Source organism: Schistocerca cancellata, chromosome 2 (genome assembly GCF_023864275.1).
Source record: "Schistocerca cancellata isolate TAMUIC-IGC-003103 chromosome 2, iqSchCanc2.1, whole genome shotgun sequence".
Classification (NCBI taxonomy): Eukaryota; Metazoa; Arthropoda; class Insecta; order Orthoptera; family Acrididae; genus Schistocerca; species Schistocerca cancellata.
In genome coordinates this window covers 279415980-279443109 of record NC_064627.1, presented here as the reverse complement: position 1 = coordinate 279443109, position 27130 = coordinate 279415980, and the positions used below count along the sequence as shown (strand labels likewise).

The 27130-nt window shown below is 44.7% G+C and overlaps 1 protein-coding gene across 1 annotated transcript in view; it reads right to left on the bottom strand.

Annotated features, from left to right (window-relative positions):
* Positions 1–27130, bottom strand: part of LOC126161617 (mediator of RNA polymerase II transcription subunit 14) — a 188776-nt gene that overhangs the window by 153123 nt on the left and 8523 nt on the right. Inside the window, exons 4-6 of the mRNA XM_049917572.1 lie at positions 25236–25409; positions 1050–1175; positions 832–964 (exon numbers count right to left, since the gene is read on the bottom strand). Of these exons, the coding sequence (XP_049773529.1) occupies positions 832–964; positions 1050–1175; positions 25236–25409 (433 nt within the window). The remainder of the gene's footprint in view (positions 1–831; positions 965–1049; positions 1176–25235; positions 25410–27130) is intronic.

Genomic DNA, 27130 nt, shown 5'->3' with positions numbered 1-27130 from the left:
TCGTTTATTGTCCATGTTTCACTTACGTATATGAGATGGCACATTCATAACATACAAAAACTGTGCAATTAAATGCACAAAAAAGTAGCTGGTTAAAATCCTAGTGGAAGAAGAAAGTTTCACAACCAGTATTTGGCAACACTGAATGATACAGTGATGGCATATTGTTCCTTATTAGCAACAACGTGCTGGGGTAAATTCAAACCTTCTACTATGTTTCTCATGAAGTAAGCTGCATAACACTGTTAATGAGTATTCAGTTTCCACGTGGGTCCCAGAAGTGCTGGTACAACTTCAGAGAAGCAAGTTGTGCATTGGCTTTCTTCTTCCCTTTCACTCCATATTCAGCCACAACAGTGCAATACACTACACGAGCACCCATCACACTCCAGCATACAGTACAGACCCACATGACACTTCATAGCAAGTTGAAGGAAGACAAAAACGACATTAATGCAACACCCTTTATGATCTTACCCAAAATAGTAATATGGGATTTTTACCTGAACATTCACTGACAAGTAGTGCAGATGCCAATGACTTGGTCTTAACCTAAACTGCATGCCTGTCAGCAAGAACAACCACCATAACAGTTTAACAAAAAAAAAAAAAAAATAAAAAAAAAATAAAAAAAAAAAAATGCAGGCCAACACTTCAATCAGAATGACACTGATAACAACTGACAAAAAGAAAAAATAATAATACCTGGTTAAGAAGTAGATAACTGTCAATGTAATGCACTATGGCCAGAAATGGCTACATGTCTACAGACAACTCGAAAAGCTACTAGTTGTTGAGAAAAAATTACGCTAGGTAATAAGAGACTAGTACCTCCAGTCTCTTTATCTTCTACCAATATATCAATGTCCAACAGTCGCCATGGAATATTGGGGCCATCACCCATCACAGTTAGTGATACTTCAAACTCGTGTTCTACAGTGAAAGTAACACGGCCACTCTCAATCTGAAAGAAAAAGGTCCTCTAATGAAAGAAACATTCAATTTAAATCTGTTGAAAATAGGAATGACAAACTATCTGTTAAGAATACCTTGAGATTTCTCATCCGAGTTGGCAGATTTCCAGTAACTAACCGGTGCTGGATAACTTGGTTGAGTCGCAAAAGGGTTGCACGGCGTTCTGCTGGTGTTATTGGGTCTGGAGGAACAATTCTCTCCTGCAGTTAAACAGAAGAGCCACAATATCACATACTGCATTGATGTCTATGCTTATGACTCTACTCTACATTATATCTACATCTGTAAACCTACCGAACAGTAAGTGCTCTAGGAGACAAAGTTCTCTCAGCACTTATTATCACTGAAAGTCCTTCTGCACTGGATGCAGTTTAAGAACATGCTTTGTCTTGAAATATGTATTTTATGGTAATATTAATTCCAGTTACAGAACAGTATGGAGGCCTTTCAGAACTCTTTGAGAGAGAAATGTTGCATGGAACTTATTAATACCTTTATTCTTGTTTATGTGCTTTATTTCATCATAAACTTAAGCACACTGTGGTAATTATGACAAATTACTGTTTTTTTCCTTCTGTTTCTTTAACCTGCACCGTCTATAAAACAAACTGTGCATCACAGAAGCACGATTTCCATAAACAAGCAGTTCTGCTTCGAGAAATATAAACATATTCAAAGGGTAGTTGGAAGTGTATGTTTCAGAGCAAACAGGATAAAATATGAAATACATATCAGACTACATTCACACATCTTTATGCCACAAAAACATTATTACAAATGACACACATGATGTACCAGGTAATTCAAGATTAGCTTAGACACATAAATACAGATAGGCTCAGATCTTGTCTAAAGCCTTCCTTGTATGTTATGCAAAATAGGGCAAGGATACGGAAAGTAAGGATTTAAAACTGTCAATGATGAAATCATTAGAGATTGAGTACAAGTTTGGGTAGCCCAAAAATGAGGAAGTAAATCAACTACACTCCTTCAAGAAGCCAAGCCAGTATTGGCCTTCATTTAAAGATGGATAGGGATTTGAACCACACATCTCATAAATGAGAGTTGGGTCTGTAAGCAGTGAAGAAGAGCAGCTTGGTGGTTGTGCAGTTAAGCACCAGACTACAAAGCCCAAGGCATAACATATTTCCTGAGTTCCCCATGAGTAAAAGCATAACCAAGGAAATAGCTCAAGTGGCCTTCATCTCCAGCAGCAATTTACACATGTGAAAAATTCAAGCTGCAATGTGGTTCACTTTCCATGCTGGCTCAGTGAAACAGTTCTCAGGCTGGAGGAAGACAATAAGACCATGTATACTAATGCTCAGTGGTGTCTAAACAAACCTTCAGATTCAATATAACTTTTTGCTTTCTGGTGGTGACAAAGATGAGAAGAAAATGTGGACCAATAATTAATTGCAAGAACCGAGTATGGCGGTGTTAAGATTTTACCATTATCATTTCTGCCTTCAGTAAAAAGAAACCAAGTGAGGAAGCACAATGTTTTAAGACACTCGGCTCGCATTTGGCCATCCTATTTTAGGTCTACTACAGTTTCCCTAAATTACTTAAGGCAAATGCCAGGAAGATTTCCTTGAAGACACACAGATGGTTTCCTTCCCCAACTTGAGCTGGTGCTCTGGCTCTTGCTTCTTCTATCATTAAGAATATGCAGAACTACAGAATGAAGTAAATGCTCTAGCTAAAAAGAATTTCAACTCCGCAGGGTCAATAAAATATCAGACACACTTGGGTTAATAGACATGATTCAGAAGCATTGTTTCATTTACCAAATTTCTCAAAAACTCTGACAACTTCCTGCTGTTAAAGCATTAAAATACCAATGTCACCTTAAAAATGGATAGAGGACTCACCACTGGCCCCTAGGACCCTACGCAATTAAAATATACGTTTTCCTTTTTTGCAGAAACACATAAATACGGCCCAGTCCTGACACTAGCAGATTTATGGGATATGCTTAAACCGTCTCAGTTAAAATTGTCCATTTCATGTAATATTCATGACTGACAAGCTCGTAGCGATTCAAAATTACAGTTGGATGAGTAGAAATAACATGAACAAAAAATACGCAGACTTGTTGAAGTATATGAATAATTTTGAAACGCTATTACAGAAACTCCAATCTTCTGGCAAAGTGCCTTTGTCATGTTCTGTGTCCCTTTTATAGGTGTTGATTGTGACAGGCATTTAATGGCTCCTCTATGACAGTTTAACAGTTGCATCATTTCTGTGTTTTAACAATGCATAACCAGTGAAGTTTGTGAAGGAGTTTTACAACCTACAGTGTATATTTAAAAAGTGCCCAATATGTACTTTCTATGTTACAAATTCTAGTATATCAAACAATGGAAAATCCTGGATGGAGTGCAACAATACTATGAGAAGGAAAGTTGCTACTCACCATATAGCGGAGATGCTGAGTCCCAGATGGGCACAACAAAAAGATTTCCACACTTAAAGGTTTTGGCCAATGGCCTTTGTCCACAATACGAGGTGTGGCTAGAAAAAAACCGGACTAGTACTGGTGAAACAATAAAACAAATGCAATAAGGCTGAAAGTCGCGTGGCCTGTCACGTGACTCTCGCTCCGCCTACTGCTCGAGTTTCATCTGCCTCCTGCACTCAGTCTGCCCGTGGCGTCGGAAAATGTTGAGTGTACAGAAAGAACAGCGTGTTAACAACAAATTTTGTTTCAAACTAGGAAAATCTGCAAGTGAAACGTTTGTAATGTTACAACAAGTGTACGGCGATGATTGTTTATCGCGAACACAAGTGTTTGAGTGGTTTAAACGATTTAAAGATGGCCGCGAAGACACCAGTGATGACACTCGCACTGGCAGACCATTGTCAGCAAAAACTGATGCAAACATTGAAAAAATCGGTAAACTTGTTCGACAAGATCGCCGTTCAACAATCAGAGCAGTGTCCTGGCTACCCTACGTGAGCGAGTACGGAGGAAACGGAACGATTTGTGGAGAAAAAAGTCATGGATCCTTCACCAAGACAATGCCCCAGCTCACAGTGCGTTGTCAGTGAAGACGTTTTTTGGCAAAACACAACATTCCTATCTTAGATCATCCACCCTACTCACCTGATTTGGCCCCCTGTGACTTTTTTCTTTTCCCTAAAGTCAAGTCAGCTCTGAAAGGAACTAAATTTGAGACTGTTGAAGCAGTAAAAGAAAAAGCGACGGAAGTAATGTATGGACTTACCGAAAATGATCTGCAGCATTGCTATGAACACTGGAAAATTCGTATGGAGCGGTGTAGAGACCGAGGAGGAGAGTACATTGAAGGAGAGAACATGAAATTGTAAATAATTGTAAATAAATGTTTTTTCCAGCATCAGTCCGGTTTTTTTTCTAGCCGCACCTCGTACACACACATAAGCACACACACCCACACATGCAAATGCAACTCACACACACGACCGCAGTATCAGGCAATTGAAACCGCACTGTGAGCAACAGCACCAGTGCACGATGGGAGCGGTGACTGGGTATGGGAAAGGAGGAGCCTGGGGTGGGGAGAGGGAGGGATAGTATGGTGGGGATGGCGGACAGTGAAGTGCTGCAGGTTAAGCAGCAGGTAAGGGAGGGAGGGGGGGGGGGGGAAGTAGTGGAATAGGAAAGAACTATAGAGAAATAATTGGCTGGTTGGTTGGTTGGTTGGTTTGTGGGGGTTGACTGGACCAGACTATGAAGGCCATCAGTCCGTTTTCCATGACCATGAAACACCCATCAGGAAGAAAAACAAGCAACGGTGAAGACAAGGGACAACACAGAACAAGAAAGAGATAGACAGAGACCAGAAAAGAGGAATTAAACACACCCAGAGTTTTATAGTGGTTGGCCAACCATGGGGGAAAAAAAGGAAAAAAAAGGGGCAGGGGGGGGGGGGGGAGCCAACCACCAAGTAACATACTAAAAACCCCAATCATAAAACTGTAGACCAAAGGCCAGACTCAACACAAAAAAAGAGAAACTCCCATATCGAGCGATAAAAGACCCCTGCTCGAATAAAACTCAAAACTAAGCCTGTCATTGCAGCGTCATCTGTTAAAATTGCAGGGAGCGCATCAGGCAGTGCAAACATCTGCCTGAGCGCAGCTAAAAGCGGACAGGCCAACAAGAGGTGGACCACTGTCAACGCTGATTCACAGTGACATAGAGGTGGGTTCTCATGGCGCCAAAAATGGCCGTGCGTCAGTCAGGTGTGGCCAATGCATGGCTGGCACAGAACAACTGAATCCTTGCGAGACCTGTAGTCTCCTTGATGACCTGAAGTTTGTTGAGGGAAGGCAGGGTGCGCCATTCATCACCCCAAGCACCAAGGACTTTTTGCTGCAATACTGACTGGAGATCACATTCCAGAAGGCCAATCTCCAGGGCCAGTGCACTGATAGCCTGTCTGGCCAGTGTGTCAACACGTTCATTACCTGGGATGCCGACATGACCCAGGGTCCACACAAAAACCACAGAGCAGCTGCAACGGGCAAGAGTGAGGATGGACTCTTGGATAGCCATCACCAAATGAGAGCGAGGAAAACACTGGGTGATTGCTCGTAAACTGCTCAGGGAGTCACCACAGATAATGGACGACTCACCTGAGCAGGAGCGGATATACTCTAGGGCGCAAGAGATGGCTACAAGCTCTGCAGTGAAAACACTGCAGCCATCCAGCAATGAACATTGTTCAGATTGTTCCCCATGAGTAAAAGCATAACCAACTCAACCAAAAACCATCAAACCATCGGTATAGACTACGGCAGAGCTGGGAAACGCAGCAAGGATGGAAATAAAGCATCGGCAGAGGGCCTCTGGAGGGACTGAGTCTTTCGGGCCTTGTGCCAAATCCAGCTGAAGGCACGGGTGGGGCACACACCACATGGGTATACGTATGTGGGCCCGGAAAAGAGGTGGGAGAGGGAAAAACTCAAGCCCAGAGAGAAGAGACGGACGCGAACCGCAAGCAGACACACAGACCGGGGCCACCGTTCGGGAAGATGGAAGACCGAGTTGGGGAACAGGAGACAGTAATTTGGATGCCCAGGCAAGCTACAAACATGTGTAGCATAAGCACCGGACCCGCAATGGAGGGACACCAGCCTCCACAAGTACGCTGTTTACAGGGTTTGCGCAGAAAGCTCCAGTTGCGAGTCGGATCCTGCAGTGACATATAGGGTCAAGCAACCGCAACGCAGAAGACAATGCCAAACCGTAAGCCAGGCTCCCATAATCGAGACGGGACTGAATCAACACCTGATACAGTCGGAGAAGGGTAGACCGCTCATCGGCACCCCAGCTGGTGTGACTCAAGCAACAAAAAGTGTTAAGATGTCGCCAGCATGTTTGTTTAAGCTGCCGAATATGAGGGAGCGAAGTCAACCAGGTATCAAAAAGCACTCCCAAAAACCGATGCGTTTCCACCACAGCAACAGGTTCACCGTCAAGATAAAGCCGTGGATCAGGATGAACAGTGGAATGGAGGTAGAAATGCATGACACAAGTCTTGGTGGCCGAAAACTGGAAGCCACGCATTGTGGCCCAAGACTGCGCATTGTAAATAGTGCCCTGCAGCTGCCGTTCAGCAAATGCAATTCCAGTACAGGCAAAAGTCACCAGCATACAAAGAAGCTGATATGGATGTTCCCAAAGCTGCAGTGAGCCCATTGATAGCAACTAAAAAGAGGCAGACACTCATACCAGAGCTTTGCGGGACCCATTCTCCTGGACTCGGGAGGAACCAACTAGCACGCAGAAGGAACGAAGCAACAGAAAAATTGGGGGCAGGCCCCTAAGACCCCACCCATGAAGCATGGTGAGGATGCGATGTCGCCATGTTGTATCGTACGCCTTCCGTAAGTCAAAAAAGATGGCAAACAGATGCTGATGGCAGGCAAATGCCATATGGACGGCAGACTCCAGGCAGACCACATTATCGGTGGTAGAGCAGCCCTGACGGAACCCACCCTGAGACAGAGCCAGAAGGGCCCGAAACTCAAGTAGCCACCATGCGTTCGAGCAACTTGCACAGAATGTTGGTGAGACTAATGGGGCGGTAGCTGTCCCCCTCCAGTGGGTTCTTGCCAGGTTTCAACACTGGTATGACGACACTTTCCCACCATTGTGATGGGAATTCATCCTCAACCCAGACATGGTTGGAAAGGTCGAAAAGGTGTCACTGGCCATCCACCGAGAGGTGTTTGAGCGTCTGATAGTGACTGCGATCTGACCTGGGAGTAGTATCAGAGCAAGTGACTAGGGCACTTTGGAATTCCCATTCACTGAATGGAGCATTGTACAATTCGGGGTGGCACATACGGAAAGAAAGGCTCTGATATTCCAACCACTCTTTCATGGAGCGGAAGGCCAGCAGGTAATTTGTAGAAGCAGAACTCTGAGCAAAATGCTCTGCTAAGAGTTCTGCAATCGTGTCTGATTCAGTACAGACTGCTGCATTCGGGGAAAGCCCAGGGGCCCTAACGGGGGTCTGATATCCATGGAGTAGCCTAATCTTGGTCCAAACCTGCGATGGAGAGGTACGGATGCCAATGGTGGAGACATACCTTTCCCAGCACTCCTGCTTCCATCGGCGAATAAGGCTTCGGGCTCGGGCATGTAGCTGCTTAAAGGCAATGAGGTGTTCCAGTGATAGGTGCCGCTTATGATGTTGGAGGGCCTGCCTGCGATCTCTAATCGCCTCAGTGATCTCTGGTGACTACCAAGGCACAGTCCTCTGCTGAGGGGACCCAGAAAAACAGGGAACTGCAGATTCTGCTGCAGAAACGATGCCGGTGGTTATAGCGTGAACCACCACATCAATGGCGTCATGAGAAAGAGGCCCAATAGTGGCAATGAAGGCGAACAAGTCCCAGTCAGCCTTATTGAAAGTCCATCTGGGGAGGTGCCCAAAAGAGCGATGCTGCGGCAGTCACAGAAAGACCGGAAACTGGTCACTACCACACAAGTCGTCACACACACTCCATTAGACAGATGGTAGAAGGCGAGGGTTGCAGACCGATACTTCAATGGCTGAGTATGTGCCATGCACCACACTGAAATGTGTGGAGGCACCATTATTTAAGAAAGCAAGGTCGAGCTGTGCCAACACTTGCTCAACAACAGGACCTTGGCCTTTTGCCACTGATCCACCCCATAAAGGGTTATGGGCTTTAAAGTCGTCCTGTAACAGAAAGGGAGGTGGCAGTTGGGCTATCAGCACAGCCAATACATGCTGTGGGACATCACCATCTGGTGGAAGATAGATACTGCACACAGTAACAGCCTGAGGTGTCCACACCCTAACAGCGACAGACTCTAAACGTGTTTGAAGAGGTACACATTCACTGTAAAGAGAGTTAAGGACATAGACGCAGACTCCACCAGAAATTCTCGCATAAGCTGCCCGATTCTAATAATAACCCCGATAGCCACGGAGGGTGTGGGTTCGCATCGTCGAAAACCAAATTTCCTGGAGAGCAATGCAGAAGGAAGGGTGAAGGCTGATAAGTTGTTGGAGCTCAGCAAGGTGGTGGAAAAAACTGCCGCAATTCCACTGGAGGACAAAATGATGGTGAGGCTGGGAAGGCACTGAATATTCAATGAGGCAGTTGACACCTCAGGGTCACCTGCTGCCATCCACTGATTTCCTGAGGCGGTGATATCCATTGCGTCTGAGGGTCCGGCAAGATCCAGGTTCTCAGCGGACGCCAGAATCTCCACCTTATCCTCAAACGCAGAGCTTGTAGGTAGCGGCAGGGGGGTGCCACCACACGGTCCTTGGTCTTAAGGGTCTTCTTCTTGGACTTGTCTCGCTGTTCCTTGGGTTTCCCTGGCTCGGAGGGCTTCACTGAGTCAGTCTACGGAACAGAGGAGGATTGTGAAGCCCTACATCCAGCTGCTTTAGGGCACTTCAGCCACTGGTGTGTGTAACCTTTCCCACTGGTGGAAACCTGGGAAGGGAGGGACCCAAGGTACCCATTCTGAGCGAGAGGAGACGAAGAAAGTGGACACTTCCCCGGCTTAGAAGTGGGGACAGACATCCCCGATGGTTGGTGGTGGTGGTGGGAGGGGGGGGGGGGGGGAGTTGCTCCCAAAGTAGATAGTGTAGGAACAACAGGGAGGGAATTGCCCCCCCACCAACAAGGGGGCACGTTTAGTCTTCCGGCTCTGAGAGGTGACTGGGATAGGTGGAGCTGATGAGGCTAGAAATGTTGTAGCAGCGGCGTAAGAGGAGATCATACAAACAGGATGGAAGCATTCAAAGTTCCGCTTAGCCTCAATGTAGATCATTCGGTCCAGGGTCTTATATTCCATTGTTTTCCTCTCTTTCTGTAAAATCCTGCAGTCTGGCGAGCAAGGGGAATGATGCTCTCCGCAGCTGACACAGATGGGAGGCGTGGCACATGGAGTATTTGGATGTGATGGGTGTCTGCAATCTCGACGTGTCAGGCTGGAAGTACAGTAGGAAGACATATGGCCAAATTTCCAGCACCGAAAGCATCACACCGGGGGAGGGATATAGGTCTTGACATCACAACGGTAGACCATCACCCCATCACCATGAACTTCATAGGTAATGTACCACCCTCAAAGGCCAAGATGAAAGCACCGGTGGCAACCTGATTATCCCTCAGACCCCAATGAACATGCCGGACGAAATGAACACCTCGCCGCTCTAAATTGGCGTGCAGCTCGTCATCAGACTGCAAAAGCAGGTCTCTGTGGAATATAATACCCTGGACCATATTTAAGCTCTAATAGGGCGGATGGTAACAGAAACATCCCACAACTTGTCACAAGCGAGTAATGCCCATGAGTGAGCAGAGAATGCTGTTTTTATCAAAACTGACCTAGAGCGAATTTTGGACAAGCCCTCCACCTCCCCAAACTTGTCCTCTAAATGCTCTACAGTGAACTGAGGCTTCATCATCATGAAAGACTCCCCATCATGCTCTTGTACATACTAGGCACTGGGGCGAATAAGCGCCGCTGCCAGCCTTAGCCTTTCGTTCCTCCCATGGTGTGGCCAGGGAGAGGAACGATTAGGGGTCATGCGTCTGCGCATTGAATTGAGCCCTCGAACGCTTAGAAATTTCTGGTGGTTGGCCACGCTTCCTTGCGTGTCATCTGCCCTGATGCCACCCATGCCAATCAAGGGCCCTCCCCATGGGTGCCACCCAGCCACAGCAAGGGTCACCTGGCAGGACGGCCATTGCCAGGAGACCCAATGCCCCAGAGAGATAGGCATCTACTCCTTGGCAAACATGGGGAGTTAATGGCGCAGGCATCAGCAGAGCGATCCCTGTGTTGTCAGGGGGCTACAACTAACAGGGTACATGGCAACCCCACCACAATGGACTGGCTACCGTGTTGTATATAAGGTGCAAAGAGGTCCAGGGTCGTCGTCGTCGGTGCAGAATGCAACACTGCATAGTGCACGGCAGAAACCACACGCAGGAATGTATCCTCGCCCAACAGGTGAAGAATGAGCGGGACAGCAATGCGACGACAAGAAAGGGGGCTAAAGATCTCAACGCACCATGGACACAATGCACCATGTAAGGCGCCCTTCCCCAATTGGCTCGCTCTTCAGAAAAATTTTGAAGAATGGCGATCAAACCCTACAGGGGACCAGCACATAAAGGCCAAAACGTGCGAGACTCCTTTCAGTCACCTCTTACGACAGGCAGGAATACGGTGGGCCTATACTTACCCCGGACCCACAGGAGGAGAGAAATAAAAATAAAAAAAAATAAAAATAAAAAAGGACTGGGTGTGGTGATGGAATGATGGATGACTGTGTAGTGCCAGAATGGGATGGATGGATGAGGACAGCGACTAACAAAGGTTGAGGCCAGGAGGGTTACGGGATTGTAGGATGTATTGCAGGCAAAGTTCACACTTGCACAATTCAGAAAAGCTGGTGTTGGTGGGAAGGATCCATACGGCACAGACTGTGAAGCAGTCATTGAAATGAAGGGTATCATGACTGGCAGCGTGTTCAGCAACAGGGTGGTCCACTTGTTTCTTGGCCACAGTTTGTCGGTTGCCATTCACACGGACAGACAGCTTGTAGGTTGTCATGCCTAGATAGAATGCAGCACTGTGGTTGCAGCTTAGCTTGTAGACCACATAACTGGTTTCACAGGTAGCCCTGCCTTTGATGGGATAGGTGATGTTAGTGACTGGACTGGAGTAGGTGATGGAGGGAGGATGTATGGGACAGGTCTTGCCTCTATGTCTATTACAGGGGTATGAGCCATCAGGTAAGGGACTAGGAGCAGGGGTTGTGTAAGGATGGACTAGTATATTGTGTAGGTTTAGTGGACAGCGGAATACCAGTGTGGGAGGTGAGGGAAGGTTAGTAGGCAGGACATTTCTCATTTCAGGGCACAACGAAAGGTAATCGAAACCCTGGCACAGAATGTAATTCAGTGCTCCAGTCCTGGGTGGTACTGAGTTATGAGAGGAATGCGCCTCTGTGGCCGGATGGTGGGGCTTTGAGAGGTGGTGGGAAACTGGAAAGATAAGGCACGGGAGACTTGTTTTTGTACTAGGTTGGGAGACCCTAGGTATATTTCGAGAGAGACTGCTCTCCCTGCAGATGTGACGACCACGGGTGGCTAGGCTGTGCGGAAGGGACTTCTTGGTATGTAATGGGTGGCAGCTGTCGAAGTGGAGGTATTGCTGGTGATTAGTAGGTTTGATACAGATGGAGGTACTGATGTAGCCATCTTCGAGGTGGAGGTCAACATGTACCATGTGGCTTATTGGGCTGAGTAGGACCAGGTGAAGCAAATGGGAGAGAAGTTGTTGAGGTTCTGGAGGAATGTGGATAGGGTGTCCTCACCCTCAATCCAGATGGCTAAGATGTCATCAATGAATCTGAACCAGGTGAGGGGTTTAGGATTCTGGGTGTTTAGGAAGGATTCCTCTAGATGGCCCATGAATAGGTTGGCATAGAATGGTGCCATGTGGATGCCCATACCCATACTTGGTTTTGTTTGTATGTAATACTTTCAAAGGAGACATAATTGTGGGTGAGGATATAGTTGGTCATGGCGACTAGGATGGAGGTTGTTGGTTTGGAATCTGTCAGGCATTGGTAAAGATAGTATTCAATGCAGTAAGGCCACAAGCATTAGGAATGTTAGTGTATAGGGAGGTGGCATCAAAAGTGATGAGCAGGGCACCCTGTAGTAAAGGGACAGGAACTGTGGCCAGTCGGTGGAGGAAATGATTGGTATCTTTTATATAGGAGGGCAGGTTCCAGGTAATAGGTTGAAAATGTTGGTCTACAGGAGCAGAGATTCTCTCAGTGGGGGCACAGTAAACGACCACAATGGGGCATCCTGGGTGGTTAGATTTATGAACTTTAGGAAGCATGTAGATGGCGGGAGTGTGGGGAGTGGTAGGGGCAGTAGAGAGATGGATCCAAGGAGAGGTTCTGGGATGGGCCTAAGGATATGAGTAGTGACTGGAGATCCTGCTGGATTACTGGAATGGGGTCATTGTGGCAAGGTTTGTAGGTGCAAGTATCTAACAGCTGTCAGAGTCTTTCCACCAGATAATCCTTGCAGTTCAGAACAACAGTGGTGGAGCCCTTGTCCGCAGGTAGGATTATAATGTCGGGATTAGTTTTTAGATGGTGGACTGCGGTTCTTTCTGCGGATGTAAGGTTCGTCTGCATGTTGAGGGATTTGGGGAATGATGGTGAGGCAAGATTTGAGGTTGAGAAACTCTGGAAAGTTAACAGTGGATGGTTTGGGGGCAGTGGGGGTGGATCACAGTTGGGTGGAGGAATGAACTGAGTTAGGCAAGGTTCAATATTGGCCTTTGGTTGAGTCTGATGGGTAGGGTTGGTGATGAAAAAGTGTTTCCACATTAAGGGCCGGGAGAAGGAGAGAAGGTCTTTAACAAGTCCTGCATGATTCAATTTTGGAGTGGGGCAAAAGGTGAGGCCTTTGGAAAGGACTGATATTTCTGTGGGGCTAAGGCTTCTGGAGGAAAGATTCATGACTGTGTTGCGGGTCTGTTTTGGTTCTGGATTCTGTATGGTGGTGGGAGTGAGTTTTGGAGGGTGGGGTAAGTGTAGTAGGTCTGCGATACAGGGTCTGTCAGCTATGAGGGGGCGTGGCGGAGGTCTGGAGGCCGTTGTAGAGGTGGTGGAGTGGCACTCCAAGGCGGGAGTAGGAAGTGAGCAGGATAGAGAGCTTTTTGAGGTGGCGTCATGCATCTTGCTCAAGTTCCTGCAGGGCAAGAGTTTCAGTGTGTCTTATGCATTCCAGGAGTTTGGGATTGCATAGCAGGAGAATCTTCCCAATGGAAAGAAAAGACTGCAATGAGGTTTGGGCTTGGTTGATACGGTTTTGCTGGACTATATTGATGAGGGCTAAGGATTGGCGGAATTTGAACAGGTGGAGGTCATTGTGGAAGGAGGGATGGCAGCCAGAGATGGGTAATCTGATGGTAAGGCCATTAGGGAGGATTCCATGAACCAAGCAACAACACAGGAACAATATGTGGGAGTGGGATCTGGCTAGGGATAATGAGACTTTATTTATTTATTTCTCTCTATTTCTCTCCTTTCCCACTACTTCCCCCCCCCCCCCCCCCCAACAACATTCACGCCTCTTCCCTGCCCGCTGCTCAACCTGCAGCACTTCACTGTCCGCCATCGCCACCATACTATCCCTCCCCCTCCCTGCCCCAGCCTCCTCCTTTCCCCCATCCAGTCGCTACTCCCATCATGCACTGGTGCTGCTGCTCGCAGTGTGGTTTCAGTTGCAGTTGCCCGACACTGCGGTCATGTATGTGAGTTGTGTTTGCTTGAGTGTATGTGTGCGTATGTGTGTCTATTGTTGACAAAGGCCATTGGCCGAAAGCTTTAAGTGTGAAAATCTTTTTTTGTGCTCATCTGCGACTCAGCATCTCCTGAGGGCGGCTGTCTTAAATCCCCTCCCCCTGCGAGGCGTTCTCTCCGCGGTCCACACATCGGCAGCCACTGAGGCACTTGCGTCGGCATCTGTGGTGGCGTCGATGGAATTGCCTCGTCCACCCTGGTCGCCCATTTGTTTTCTTTGCTGAGCCTCTTTTTAATTAGATTCAATGCAGGTTCCCATGCCTTTTTGAGGTTATAGCTGCAATCTCGGTTGATGAGTCTGTCCTGGTACAAATTTTGATAGCCTCTCTAACAACGCTGTCCCAGTATTTACACATCTGTGCCAAGACCCTGGTATGTTGGTAGTCCATTTCATGATTTTTGGACGAACAGTGCTCTGTGACCACCGACTTGTTAGGGTACCTAAGTCGAGTGTGCCTCTGATGTTCTCGGCAACGATCTTCGATGGTGTGCACTGTCTGTCCAATATAAGTCTTCCCACACTGACAGAGAATCTGGTATATGCCGGGCTTCAGCAAACCGAGATCATCTTTGAAACTTCCCAGTAATGCTCGTGTTTTACTGGGTGGGCAAAAGACAGTTCCTACTCGGTGTTTCCTCAATATTCGCCCTATTTTTGAGGTGTTCCAGCTCGTGGAGCAGACACACTGCATCAGATGTGGTGCGCGCCCTGTGCACCAGTGGTTTTACCACCCCATTCCTCTGCGAAGGGTGGTGGCAGCTATCCGCATGCAAATACAGGTTGGTGTGCATTTTCTTCCTGTACACCCTGTGGCCCACAGTGCCCTCCGCCCTGAGATTGTTATCTTACCAGCTGACAAAGGCAATGCTACGATCATTCTTTCCCATAAGGACTACATTGAGAACATGCAAAGCCTGCTAAATGACAAATCTTACAGAAAGATCAACGCTGAGCCTACAAAAAAAGTGGAGAACAAGACTAGGGCTTTTCTCAAGGATACAGATTTACCAGAGGGTGCCGCAAAGAATTGACACCTCAAGGACCTGTACTGCCAAGCCTTTATGGACTCCCTAACGTCCACAAAGAAGGGGTGCCATTACGCCCAATTGTCAGTAACATTAGAGCACCTACATATTTGCTCGCCAAATACCTGGCAGAATTACTAAGCCCTTATGTAGGTAAATGCCCTCATCTCATTCGTAATTCTGTGGATTTCGTAAAACATCACAACAACTTCAAGCTTAAAGACTCAGATATCCTGGTCAGTTTTCATGCTGTTTCATTATTCACCAAGGTGCCTCTTTAAGAGTCAGTTGAGCTTAGTGCACAGAAATTTGACGAGAAGACGACCGACCTTTTCAGGCACATTATGACCTCCACGTATTTTCTCTTTAATGGAGAATACTATGAACAAACAGAAGGAGTCGCAATGTGGAGCCCACTCTCGCCTGTGGTCGTGAGTTTCTATATGGGGTACTTTGAGGAGGAAGCTTTGGTGTCATCCAAATGGAAAGCTACTTGTTTTCTCCATTATGTGGATGACATGTTCGTGATCTGGCCCCATGGGAGGGACAAGCTCCTAGAGTTCCTTACACAGCTGAACTTCGTATATCCAAACATCAAATTCACTATGTAGATTGGAGCAGAAGGAAGATTACCATTCCTGGACATCATGGTCAAAAGATTAGTGGATGGCACCTTGGGCCACGGGGTATACAGGAAGAAAATGCACACCAACCTGTATTAGCATGTAGACAGCTGCAACCACCCTTCACAGAGGAATGGGGTGCTAAAAGCACTGGTGCACAGGGCACGCTCCATATCCGATGCAGAGAGTCTGCCCCATGAGCTGGAACACCTCAAAACAGTATTCCGGAAAAACGGGTACTCAGAATGGCAGATCAGATGCACTCTCCACCCCACCTTCACAGTACAGCATGTGGAGACGGAAGAAGTCACGGAGGAAGAGAGAGCCACTGCCTATATACCATATACTGGTGCACTATCAGGGAAAATAGGGCGAATACTGAGGAAATATCGAGTAGGAACTGTCTCTTGCCCACCCAATAAAACATGAGCATTATTGGGGAGAGTCAAAGACGATCTCAGTTAGTGGAAGGCCGGCATATAACAGATTCCCCGTCAGTGTGGGTGGACTTATATTGGACAGACAGTGCGCACCATCGAAGATTGTTGCCGAGAACATCAGAGGCACACTCGACTTAGGTACCCCAACAAGTCGGCAGTCGCAGAGCACTGTTTGTCCAAAAATCATGAAATGGACTACCAAAATACCAGGGTCTTGGCACAGACTTCTAAATACTGGGACAGCGTAGTTAGAGTGGCAATCGAAATTCGTACCAGGGACAGACTCATCAACCGAGATTGCAGCTATAACCCCAAAAAGGCATGGGAACCAGCAATGAGTGTAATTAAAAAGAGGCTCAGCAAAGAAAATGAACAGGCGACCAGGGCGGACGAGGCAATTACACCAACGCCACCACAGATCTGACTTCAACATCTCAGCGACCGCCGACATGCAGGCGCAGATTGTATGCCTCACAGGGGGAAAGGGATTTAAGACAGCCGCCCACGCTCAGGAGCTCAGTTCATCAGCACACCTGACGATGGCGACATGCCTGATCACCAAAATATTGTGCCCGTTGGACACTACGGACCAGCAGTACATCTGTGGACTGTTTGAGCAAGGAGACCATTGATCAAATTGTCGAAAATAACAGATGTGTGATGACATAACAGCTTGCTGAAATGACTCATTTGTCATTGGATAGTGTGGTATCACTGGTACAGTCACTAGGGTACAGAAAAATCTGTGCACGTTGGGTGCCTAGATTACTGGCAAGAGAAATGAAAACGATGAGGAAGAATGTGTGCGAGGGTCTGATGAAGACCTTTACTGAAGAGTAGAAACAGTGTTTTGATGGCGTTATTACCCAGGATAAAACAGGGTTGTTTTTGTCCGAACACAAGAGCAAACCCCAATTAATGGAGTGGCATTATCCGAGTTCCCCTCGGAAGAAGAAACCAAAACTTTCACGAACAGCAGGCCAAAAAGTGATGGCCTCCTTCTTCTGGGATCAGTGTGGTGTCATTTTCATTGACTTTTTTGAACCTGGCTCCACAATTAACTGGGACCATTACTGTTCGTCATTGGACAAGCCGCAACGTGCCATCAAGACCAACAGACCACAGCTTCAGGGTCAGTTCATAAGACTACACCATGACAATGCCAAACCCCATACAGCTACCGTATTTACCCGAATCTAAGCCGCACTCTAATCTAAGCCGCACCTGAAAAATGAGACTCGAAACAAAGGAAAAAAAGATTTCCCGAATCTAAGCCGCACCTGAAATTTGAGACTCGAAATTCAAGGGGAGATAAAAGTTTTAGGCCGCACCTCCAAATCGAAACAAAGTTGGTCCATTGTAATATGAGACACAATTTAGGTCGAATGAATGACGATACAGCTACAGTAGTTTGGTTCGAGTCGTAAGCTTTACCAGGTAGCCATTGCTATGTGTCAGGCGCTCCGTCCGTATTTATACGGGTACCCTTCCTTTTTCACGTGCTTCGTCTGGTTTGAATCGATTGCTTATTTTATTTGATCTGATAAGTGCCGTTTTCTCTGTTATAGGTGTTTACGTCACTCTAAGCTGAAAATGCATCACTGTACTGTGTCATGCATTGTTTGTCGCATTCTGATAGTGCGTGTTTACGGCCTGTCGCCGTTCGCGGCATGGGTTGCTTTTGTGTGCGCTACCGCCGCTTACAACTAAAAAGAGGCGAATCGTCTCATTAGCGAAGCAATGTCAAGAGACTGCTATTTGTTGTTACTTACACTGCTGCTTTCTTTGAGAATGATCAACAAGAACCAAATAATAGGCTGCGTATGATAGAACATGTTCTGAACGAGAGTTAGGCGAAAATTTTTCTCCGTTTGAAAATCTTTGCGGCCGCTTCTTTAGTGCATCAAATTCTGCACAGAAATTAGAGTCATCTTAGATTTAAAAATCTAGTCAGTTGCCGTGGTTCATTTCTGACTGTATCACTATTAGGCTAAGAATAATACGAATATAAACAGACACGATAAGTGTATTCTTCCGCGTTTGCTGTTGTCTCACTCTAGTTTCGTAGTTTATTAGGCAGACAGGATTTAAATGAGATAGCAACAAACACGGAAGAACACATGGCAAAATGTTTATATTCGTATTATTCTTATGGTGAATGGTGAAGAGAATACTGCTTGTGATTCACATTTCATCAGGTTACTATTAGCAACCATCTCTTCTCACAGGTAGGAAAAAATTCAGAACGTAGAGTTGGCCATATTGAAAAACATCCCAAACAGTCTTGCCAGTCGGATTTTCGTAGTACATTGAAATTCTAATACATTCGAAGATGAACAATACGGAATTTGTATTTACTTCGTTGGATAATGTATGAAAATGCAGTGGTCGAAACTCGGGGCGGAGAAAAAAAAGCTCGTCTTCCACCTTTTTTTTTTTTTTATTTATTTACTGACGCAGAGGTTTTGGCGCCAGTATTTATCTTTGTGCCTACAAAGCATGTCTGTGTAGCGCTACATATATTCGACGGCAGAAGTTAGTTGTGGCGGCACCTACCAACATTTTTCAGAACTTCCGCTTGCTTTGCACTCGATTCTAAGCCGCAGGCGGTTTTTTGGATTACAAAAACTGGAAAAAAAAGTGCGGCTTAGATTCGAGTAAATACGGTATTATGACGCAGGAGAAAATCAGGAAAATGGGTTGGAAAATTGTTTTTCATCCTCGCTACAGTCTGGACTTGGCTCCATTAGATTTTTACCACTCTGGTCGGTTGGTTGGTTTGGGGGGGATTAAAGGGACCAGACTGCGACGGTCACCGGTCCCTTTTTCCAAAAAAAGTAAAACCACCCAAAGAGAATAAAAAACGAACAACAGGAAAGACGTCAGACGACACAGGACAAGAAATACTCCTACAGAGATCAGACGAAACAAATTAAAATCACACAGAGTGTGACAGTGGTTGGCCGACCATAGAGATAAAAAGGAAAAGCCAACCACCGAGAACACATTAAAAACTCAGCGTAAAATCGTAGGCCAATGGCCAGAATCAACACAAAAGAACAGAACAAACACTCAGAGTAAATAATAAAAACCCCCTGCCCGAATAAAACGGAAAACTAAGTCAGCCATACCAGGGTCATCACATAAGAGGGCAGGGAGCGTATCAGGCAGCGCAAATGTCTGCCTGACCACAGCTAAAAGGGGGCAGGCCAACAAAATGTGGGCCACTGTCAAAGCCGCCCCGCAGCGACATGCAGGAGGGTCCTCCCCACTCTGGTCGTCTGAAGGCCCATCTGTGTGGTAACACATTTGATAGTGAGAAAGACTTTATTCCCTGTGTCAAGTGATGGTGTAAAAGTCAGTCCCCAGAACTTTACCAAAGTGCATTTACATCACGGAAAGAACGTTGGGCCAGATATGTCACAGCTGAGTAGCCTCAATGTATAGCTAAGTGTTTCATGTATGTTAACAAAAAATTTCATTCTCCTCCTGCAAAAAATAAAAAAAATATAGACAACTGTGCAAAAAATTGTGTATGCCCTTTGTGTAAACACCTAAAGAGTGCATATTTTTCCATGACTTAAAAATAAAAATATTAAGCACAGTATAAACCAGACTCGTGCCAATCTCCTGCAGTTCATTAGTTTATACAAGTCACGTGACAGACCATACAAACTTGACTCCCTTGCACATGAATGGGTTCTCACAGTTTTGCGTTTACCACATGTCACCATCACTGAAGCCTTATGGAATTAATTTGGGCAAATGATAAGGCTATATGAGAAGGAAAAAAATGCAAGATAATATTCACTGAATCACTTGTGTATGAGGCAATAGGCAATGATCCACCTGTAGTGTGGGCACATCTGTGTGGCATGCTGAAAAGCTTCAGAAAGAATAATTTGACATGGAAGTGATGATGGAATGAACCTAACATCATAAATTTACAATCAGTTGTTCGGAAACAGACTCAAATAGAAGTGACAGTGGACTAACGATGTAGACGTTGGAACAAAGTAATAATATTCCTTAGTTTTAAAGACTCCTGGTTTAATAAATGTGTTTGTCAACATATCAGTTGCATACATAATAATGAGAACTTCATACTCTTTTTGTTTAGGCTTTGTATCCTTTGAATTATACAGACTATAATGTTCAACAAATTGCCCAAGGAAAAGTTCAGCTTCTCCCACCATGTTGTATGCTCTAATAACATGCGAGAATGCAGCTGGATGAATTCGTCAAAAGTCCGATATTTCCACATGTAAGCCCCTGTCATTTTCAATGCACGAACAGGATAAGGCCCTAAAATGACAGTAACTGTTTCTGGTTGAGATATCGGTGGTTTTCAATGGTATCGGTCATCATTCTCTGGAATTATTTGCAGATGAAGGTTAATTGTTTGCTTGTTCAATGCATTATAAATGCGGTCTCTACTGTAATGTCAAATGAGTTAGTTTATACTCAAAATGCGCATTAACAGCAAAAAATATGACAACTTACTGACCATTTTTACGATTGTCTTTTCATTAGTTTTTCCTACCACTAATTCTTTTTCACACACAGTGATTACACTTAACTACAGTCAAACAAATCAACACACACATCTTATACACATTTTTGAAAAGGCTATTGAGTAGAAGTAGTCACGCAAAAATAATGACTTCATTTGTGCTTAAAGTTAATTTTGTTGTGTATTAAATTTTTACTTATAACACAGTTCAAATTGCAATAAACGTTACCTATTGCAGCAAGCAGTTTCAATAATCTCATCGTTAGACAATTGTCATAACTGTCACTTTGAGAAAAATTGTACTTCATGTCTTCACAAAGCTGTGTCAGCTGTTCTCGCCCCCCGACATCACGCAGAGTAAATCTGCGGAGCAGTGGTCGCAACATTGTCAAGATTTAAATTAATATTTCTTTCATGATGACTGATTGAAATTGGTTTTAATATTTACTATTCCCCTCACAGATTTGTACATATAATATGATGTACCGAAGGCAAATGAGCCTGACTGTCGTCCGCAGCAACACAGTTTGGCAACGTGGACTTACTTTGACTGCTCTCTGCTACTGCGCATGTGCAGTTTTCATCCCTGCAGAGCTCCGCCTCTACGCGCGCAAGCGCTGTCTTACGTGATGCGAGCTATAGAAGTAATGCAAAATACACCCTCCGATTTTGCAATGATTAGCGTTTTGAAGCTTGTGCAATAGAAGTAGAACTGATGGGCAGTTCAAAGTCATGATATAATGGGTTCTTTCTCTTCTGATTTTATGTTGTTGTTGTGGTCTCCAGTCTGAAGACTGATTTGCAGCTCTCCAAGCTACTCCCTCCTATGCAAGCCTCTTCATCGAAGGGTAACTATTGCAACCTACATCCCTCTGAATCTGGTGACTGTATACATCTCTTGTTCTCCGTCTACGATTTTTACCCCCCCCCCCCACACACTTCCCTCCAGTACTAAATTGGTGACCCCTTATTGCCTCAGAGTATGTCCTACCAGCGGATCCCTTCTTCTAGTCAGGTTGTGACGCAAATATCTTTGTTCCCAAATTCTATTCAGCGCTACATTTCAAAAACTTCTATTCTCTTCTTATCTAAACTGGTTACCCACCATATTTCACCTCCATACATAACTACACTTCATACAAATTCTTTCAGAAAAGACTTCTTGACACTTAAATCTATGTTTCATGTTGATAAATTTCCCTTCTTCAGAAATGCTTTTCTTGCCATTGTCAATCTATATTTTATATCCTCTCCACTTCAGCTATCATTAGTTATTTTGCTACCCAAATAACAAAACTCAACTACCACTTTAAGTGTCTCATTTTCTAATCTAATTCCCTCAGCATCACCTAATTTAATTCAGCAACATTCCATAATCCTTGTTTCGCTTTTGTTGATGTTAGTCTTACAATCACCTTTCAAGACACTGTTCATTCCGTTCAGCTGCTCTTTCATGTCCTTTGCTGTCTCTGAGAGAATTACAATGTCATAGGCAAACCTCAAAGTTTTTATTTCTTCTCCCCGCATTTTAATTCCTAATCCAAATTTTTCTTTTGTTCCTTTTGCTTGTTCAGTGTACAAATTAAATAACAAAGGGGATAGACTACAAACCTGTCTCACTCCCTTCTCAGCCATTGCTTCCCTTTCATGTCCCGAGACTCTTGTACCTGCCATCTGGTTCCCGTACAAGTTGTAAATAGATTTTTGCTTCCTGTGTTTTACCCCTGCCACCCTCAGAATATCAAAGAGAGTATTCCAGTCAATATTGTCAAAAGTATTTGGTGGTGGGAGGATGTATGGGACAGGTCTTGCATCTAGGTCCATTACATGGTTAGAAGCCATGAGGTAAGGGGTTGGGAGCAGGGGTTGTGTAGAGATGGACGAGTATATTGTGTAGGTACAGTGGACAGCGGAATATCACTGTGGGAGGAGTGGGAAGGATAGTAGGCAGGACATTTCTCATTTCAGGGCACAATGAGAGGTAGTCGAAACACAGGTAGAAAAATGCCACCCATAGTCGTCGCATCTGCAGTGACGAGCGGTCCCTCTCGACATCTACTGAGGGTCTCATTGAAGCCTTCACACCCACTAATTATCTTCCCAATCTTGTACAAAAACAAATCTCCCATGCCTTATCTTTCCAGTCTCCCACCACATCCCAAGTATCATCTTCCAGCCATAGAGGAGCATTCCCCTCGTAACTCAGTACCACCCAGAACTGGAGCAACTGAATTACATTCTCCGCCAGGGTTTCGACTACCTCTCGTCTTGCCCTGAAATGTGAAATGTCCTGCCTACTATCCTTCCCCCACCCCTTCCACAGCGATATTCCACCATCCACAGAACCTACTTACTCGTCCATGCATACACAACGCCTGTACCTAACCTCCTATCTCGTGCCTCATACCCCTGTAATAGACCTAGATGCAAGACCTGTCCCATACATCCCCCCACCCTGGTCACAAACATCACCTATCCCATCAAAGGCAGGGCTACCTGCGAAACCAGTCATGTGGTCTACAAGTTAAGCTGCAACCACTGTGCTGCACTCTATGTGGGCATGACAACCAAGAAGCTATCTGTCCACATGAATGGTCACTGACAAACTGTGGCCAAGAAACAAGTAGACTACCCTGTTGCTGAGCACACTGCCAAAGGTAACACCCTTCATTTTTATGACTGCTTCACAGCCTGTGCCATATGGATCCTTCCCACCAACACCAGCTTTTCTGCATTGCGCAGGTAGGAACCTTCCCTGCAATATATCCGACGTTCCCGTAACCCTCCTGGCCTCAACCTTTGTTAGTCATTGTCCTCACCCATCCAGCCCCTTCCCTGTTCCCATTCCAGCACTACATACGCCTCTTTCCACCATTACACCCAGTCTTTTTACTTTTCTTCATTTCTGCTACCCTCCCCCCCCCCCCTCCTCTCCCCTGCCCTCCATCTAACATCCCAACTGCACAAAGCTGTCCTACCCTCTCTCCACCTCATCCCTGCGCACTTCCCAGCAGTACTTTCTGTCAGTCACCCCTATCCTGCTATCCCTCCCCCTCCCCATCCCACCCTCCTCCTTACCGTCACCCAGTCGTCACTCCCATCATGCACTGGTGCTGCTGCTCCCAGTGTGGTTTCAGTTGCCTGAGACAGCAGTCATGTGAGCATGAGTTGCATTTGCATGAGTGTGTGTCCATACATGTGTGTGTGTTGTCCATTTCTAACAAATGGCCTTACTGGCCGAAAGCTTTATTTGTGACAGTCTTTTTGTTGTGCCTATCTGTGACTTAGCATCTCCACTATATGGAGAGTAGCAACTTTCCTTTTCATAATATTGTTACATTCCATCCTGGATTTTCCATTGTTTGATTTGTTTTTCTAAGCTGTTTGTCTATGTGTTCAATCATCTCTGCTCTTTTGTGTTTCGTTGATATCATGTGCCTGTCACACTTACTGCTGTGTACTGCCCTGATAACATTTGCATCTTCCTGGTGCAATTTTAAAAAGTATTGGGGAAACGGTACCTGTTGTTAAGAAACAAAGTACATCCCTTATTCAGTGTGGATTTTGACATGTACATGACAACATTCTCTGGTGTGCCTATTATTCCAACCAGTTTTGTCATGGCCAGCATATATAGTATATATTTTGAAACCGTAACAATAACCAGTACTTGCCTCACATCGTTTGTAAGTTTTTCATTAAAATCTTGCTACATTTAATGGATAAAATTGTTCATACGTTAATATCATTTATATCTCATTAAGGATGTGTCTATACTGGCATTTTCATCCACGGTGTGAATTTATTTAAATTTAAAATTCCAAGCCTGTCAGTACTGTCAGCAGTTTCATTATTGCAAAAGTGTAAGCACCTCAAAATATGTTTAAATCTGTTAAGAGGTATTACTTTTTTAAACACTGGTGTTTCTGCTACTGGTCTTTTTCGACATTTGGATTTTTGGCCTTCAAACGTGAGCAATCAAAAAGCCTTCCACCATCCATATTTTTCCCTTCATTGTCTATTATCTATTTTCCCACAATTTGTCATCAAATGTAATAATAATAATAATAATAATAATAATAATAACAATCCTGGGTGTTCAATTAAATGTTTTGAAACAGAAGCTTTTATGCCGCGAGTCTCAGCATATCTCTAAATGATTGGTGTATTTCTCGCTATAAGTAAATGTTTAGCACGCTGTCTGTTTTTTACAATCACATCACGCTCACTGAATTCTTCATCACTACTTCCATGTAAACGCCTAATCTTCAACAAGAGAGTATTACGTTTTTCTTCTGGAACAAAGGTACAAAACCACTACCAAGCTTGCTTTATAACGTAGATATAAAGAACTGTGACCAATCCACGTGGTGTAAACGTAAAAACTAAACCACGATTGTAACTGACAAGTGTTAGTCTCAAAGGTTAGACTGGTAATGCAAACGCTTGGTCCAAATTTCATTCCCATGAGTGTTTACATTTGGCCTGACTTTCATTCCTGCACATCTGACTCATGACGATTACATCTGGCCCGCCATATTCATGTCTGGTTCAAAATGGTGAACTATCTTGAATGTTATCTGGGTGCATGAGGATTTTCGTGTAGAAGGTCAACAACGCATTACATATGAAAACAAAGGACATGGATAAACTAATGGCTTTAAGTTGCAACATACATATGTGATAGGCAAAATTCACGGTGTATAACATGGGAAAATAAGGGTGATAATCAAATAACAATGGAATAAAAATTGGAAGACATAATACATACTCTTATAACAGCAGGCAATCGAGAATAGGTCCCAGTTGTAAGCACCTCAACTGCAGCAGGAATATGGAAGTTGGGCAAGCGAGCATGCACCAGAGTCTCCCTAGCCATTCGAGCCAGCATATCGGCAGTGTCCACAAACAACATAGACTGCTTGTCCAGGAATGCCATTATTTGCTGGAAAAGAAAAAAAGCTATAAAGACACATGATAAAATCTTTGATAACAGCACACACTCAGACAAAATATATACAGTCTAACTGGCGTATTTCTATACGTGAACATCACCGAAACTGCTTTTCCCTTATTTCAATTGCCTTACTAGAATACAGGAGATCACTGTAGTAAGCTTTGAAAGGGAAAAAGCTGAGACAATGAAGTAATACGACTGATAGATAATATGACTGATGATAGAGAGGAGTGGTGTGCAGGGAGCAGGGTATTCCTGTATTTATCATCTGAATGAAACACCAATAACACAAGTTCTCAAAAAAGCTATACAAGCAAAACTACTCCAAGCAACAAGGTGATACTTGAATTGTGTTGTTATGCAATGTGTACCAACAGAATACTTCCAAAAATGGGACTAAGGCAAATAATTATATCACAAGGTATGTGAGAAAAGTAATGAGACTGACAACAATATGAGTGATATGGCAAGGCTGCATTGTTCTACTTCTATAGACTGTTGTGTTCATCCCTTCCAGGTACTCAGTCCAACTAACAGCTCTGTACAGCTATGGTGTGATTTTTGAGAACACCATCAGCACAGTTGCATTTTTGCTGTGTGTTACAAAAATGGCACAGCAGAATTTAGAGCAATGTTATGCAATCTAGTTTTGTGTTAAGCTTGGGGAATCCTTGAGTGGAATCTCTGAAAAGTTGAAACAGGTCTATGGGAAACATTCCTTATCAAGAGCACAAGTTCTCATCTGGTATAAGTCATTTTTGGAAGGCTGAGAACATGCTGAAGATGAACCTCACTCAGAGAGACCTTCAACTTGAAAAAACTCGATGGAAATGTCGAACATTTGTGTACCCTTGTGAGATCAAACTATGTAAGGATGATGGGTGACCAGTTAAACTTCAGCACTTTCACTGTAGAACAAATTTTGACTAAAGATTTGCAAATGTGAAGGATAAGTGCCAAAATTGCACCAAAAGACCTAACGAGTGAGCAGAAGGGCAATTGGAGAAATGTGTGCGTTGATCATCTTGAGAGGATTGCCAATGACCACAAATGGTTCAGTCATGTCGTCACAGGTGATGAATCCTGGATTTTTGAATATGATCCGGAGACAAAGCAGCAAAGTGCGAAATGGCACACTGAGACATCTCCTCAACCGAAAAACACTCACATTAACAAATCAAAGACCAAAATAATGCTGATTTGCTTTTCTGACATTATGGGTATCATGTATAAAGAATTTGTTCCTCCACAACAAACTGTCCACTGTGTTTCACATAAGTTCTTGAAAGGAAAAGGGTGAACTGAGTGGGACCGGACATGGCAGACAAGTAGATACTGCATCATGAGAATGCCCCACATTACATGGACACTTCCATCACAGAATTTTTGATCTCGAAAGGCATTCCCGTTGTTCCACAGCACCCCCCCCCCCCCCCCCTTTTCAACCTGATCCAAGTCCTTGTGACAGGGCAACATTACTGTTTGAGAAAAATAAAAAAAAAAAAACATTGGCGTATCACAAAATCAGTCTCATTAATTTTCTCACAAATATCATATTGTGGGAAACTGAGTGACTTTACACTTTTACATACTGAAGTGCAATCACTTATGGTGTCAGTGGCTCTTCTGCTGGCTGTAACCAATCAATGTTAGTATCCGTTAGCCAATGAGAATTACTGAATCTAATGACTAGTTTTGGGGGAAGATAT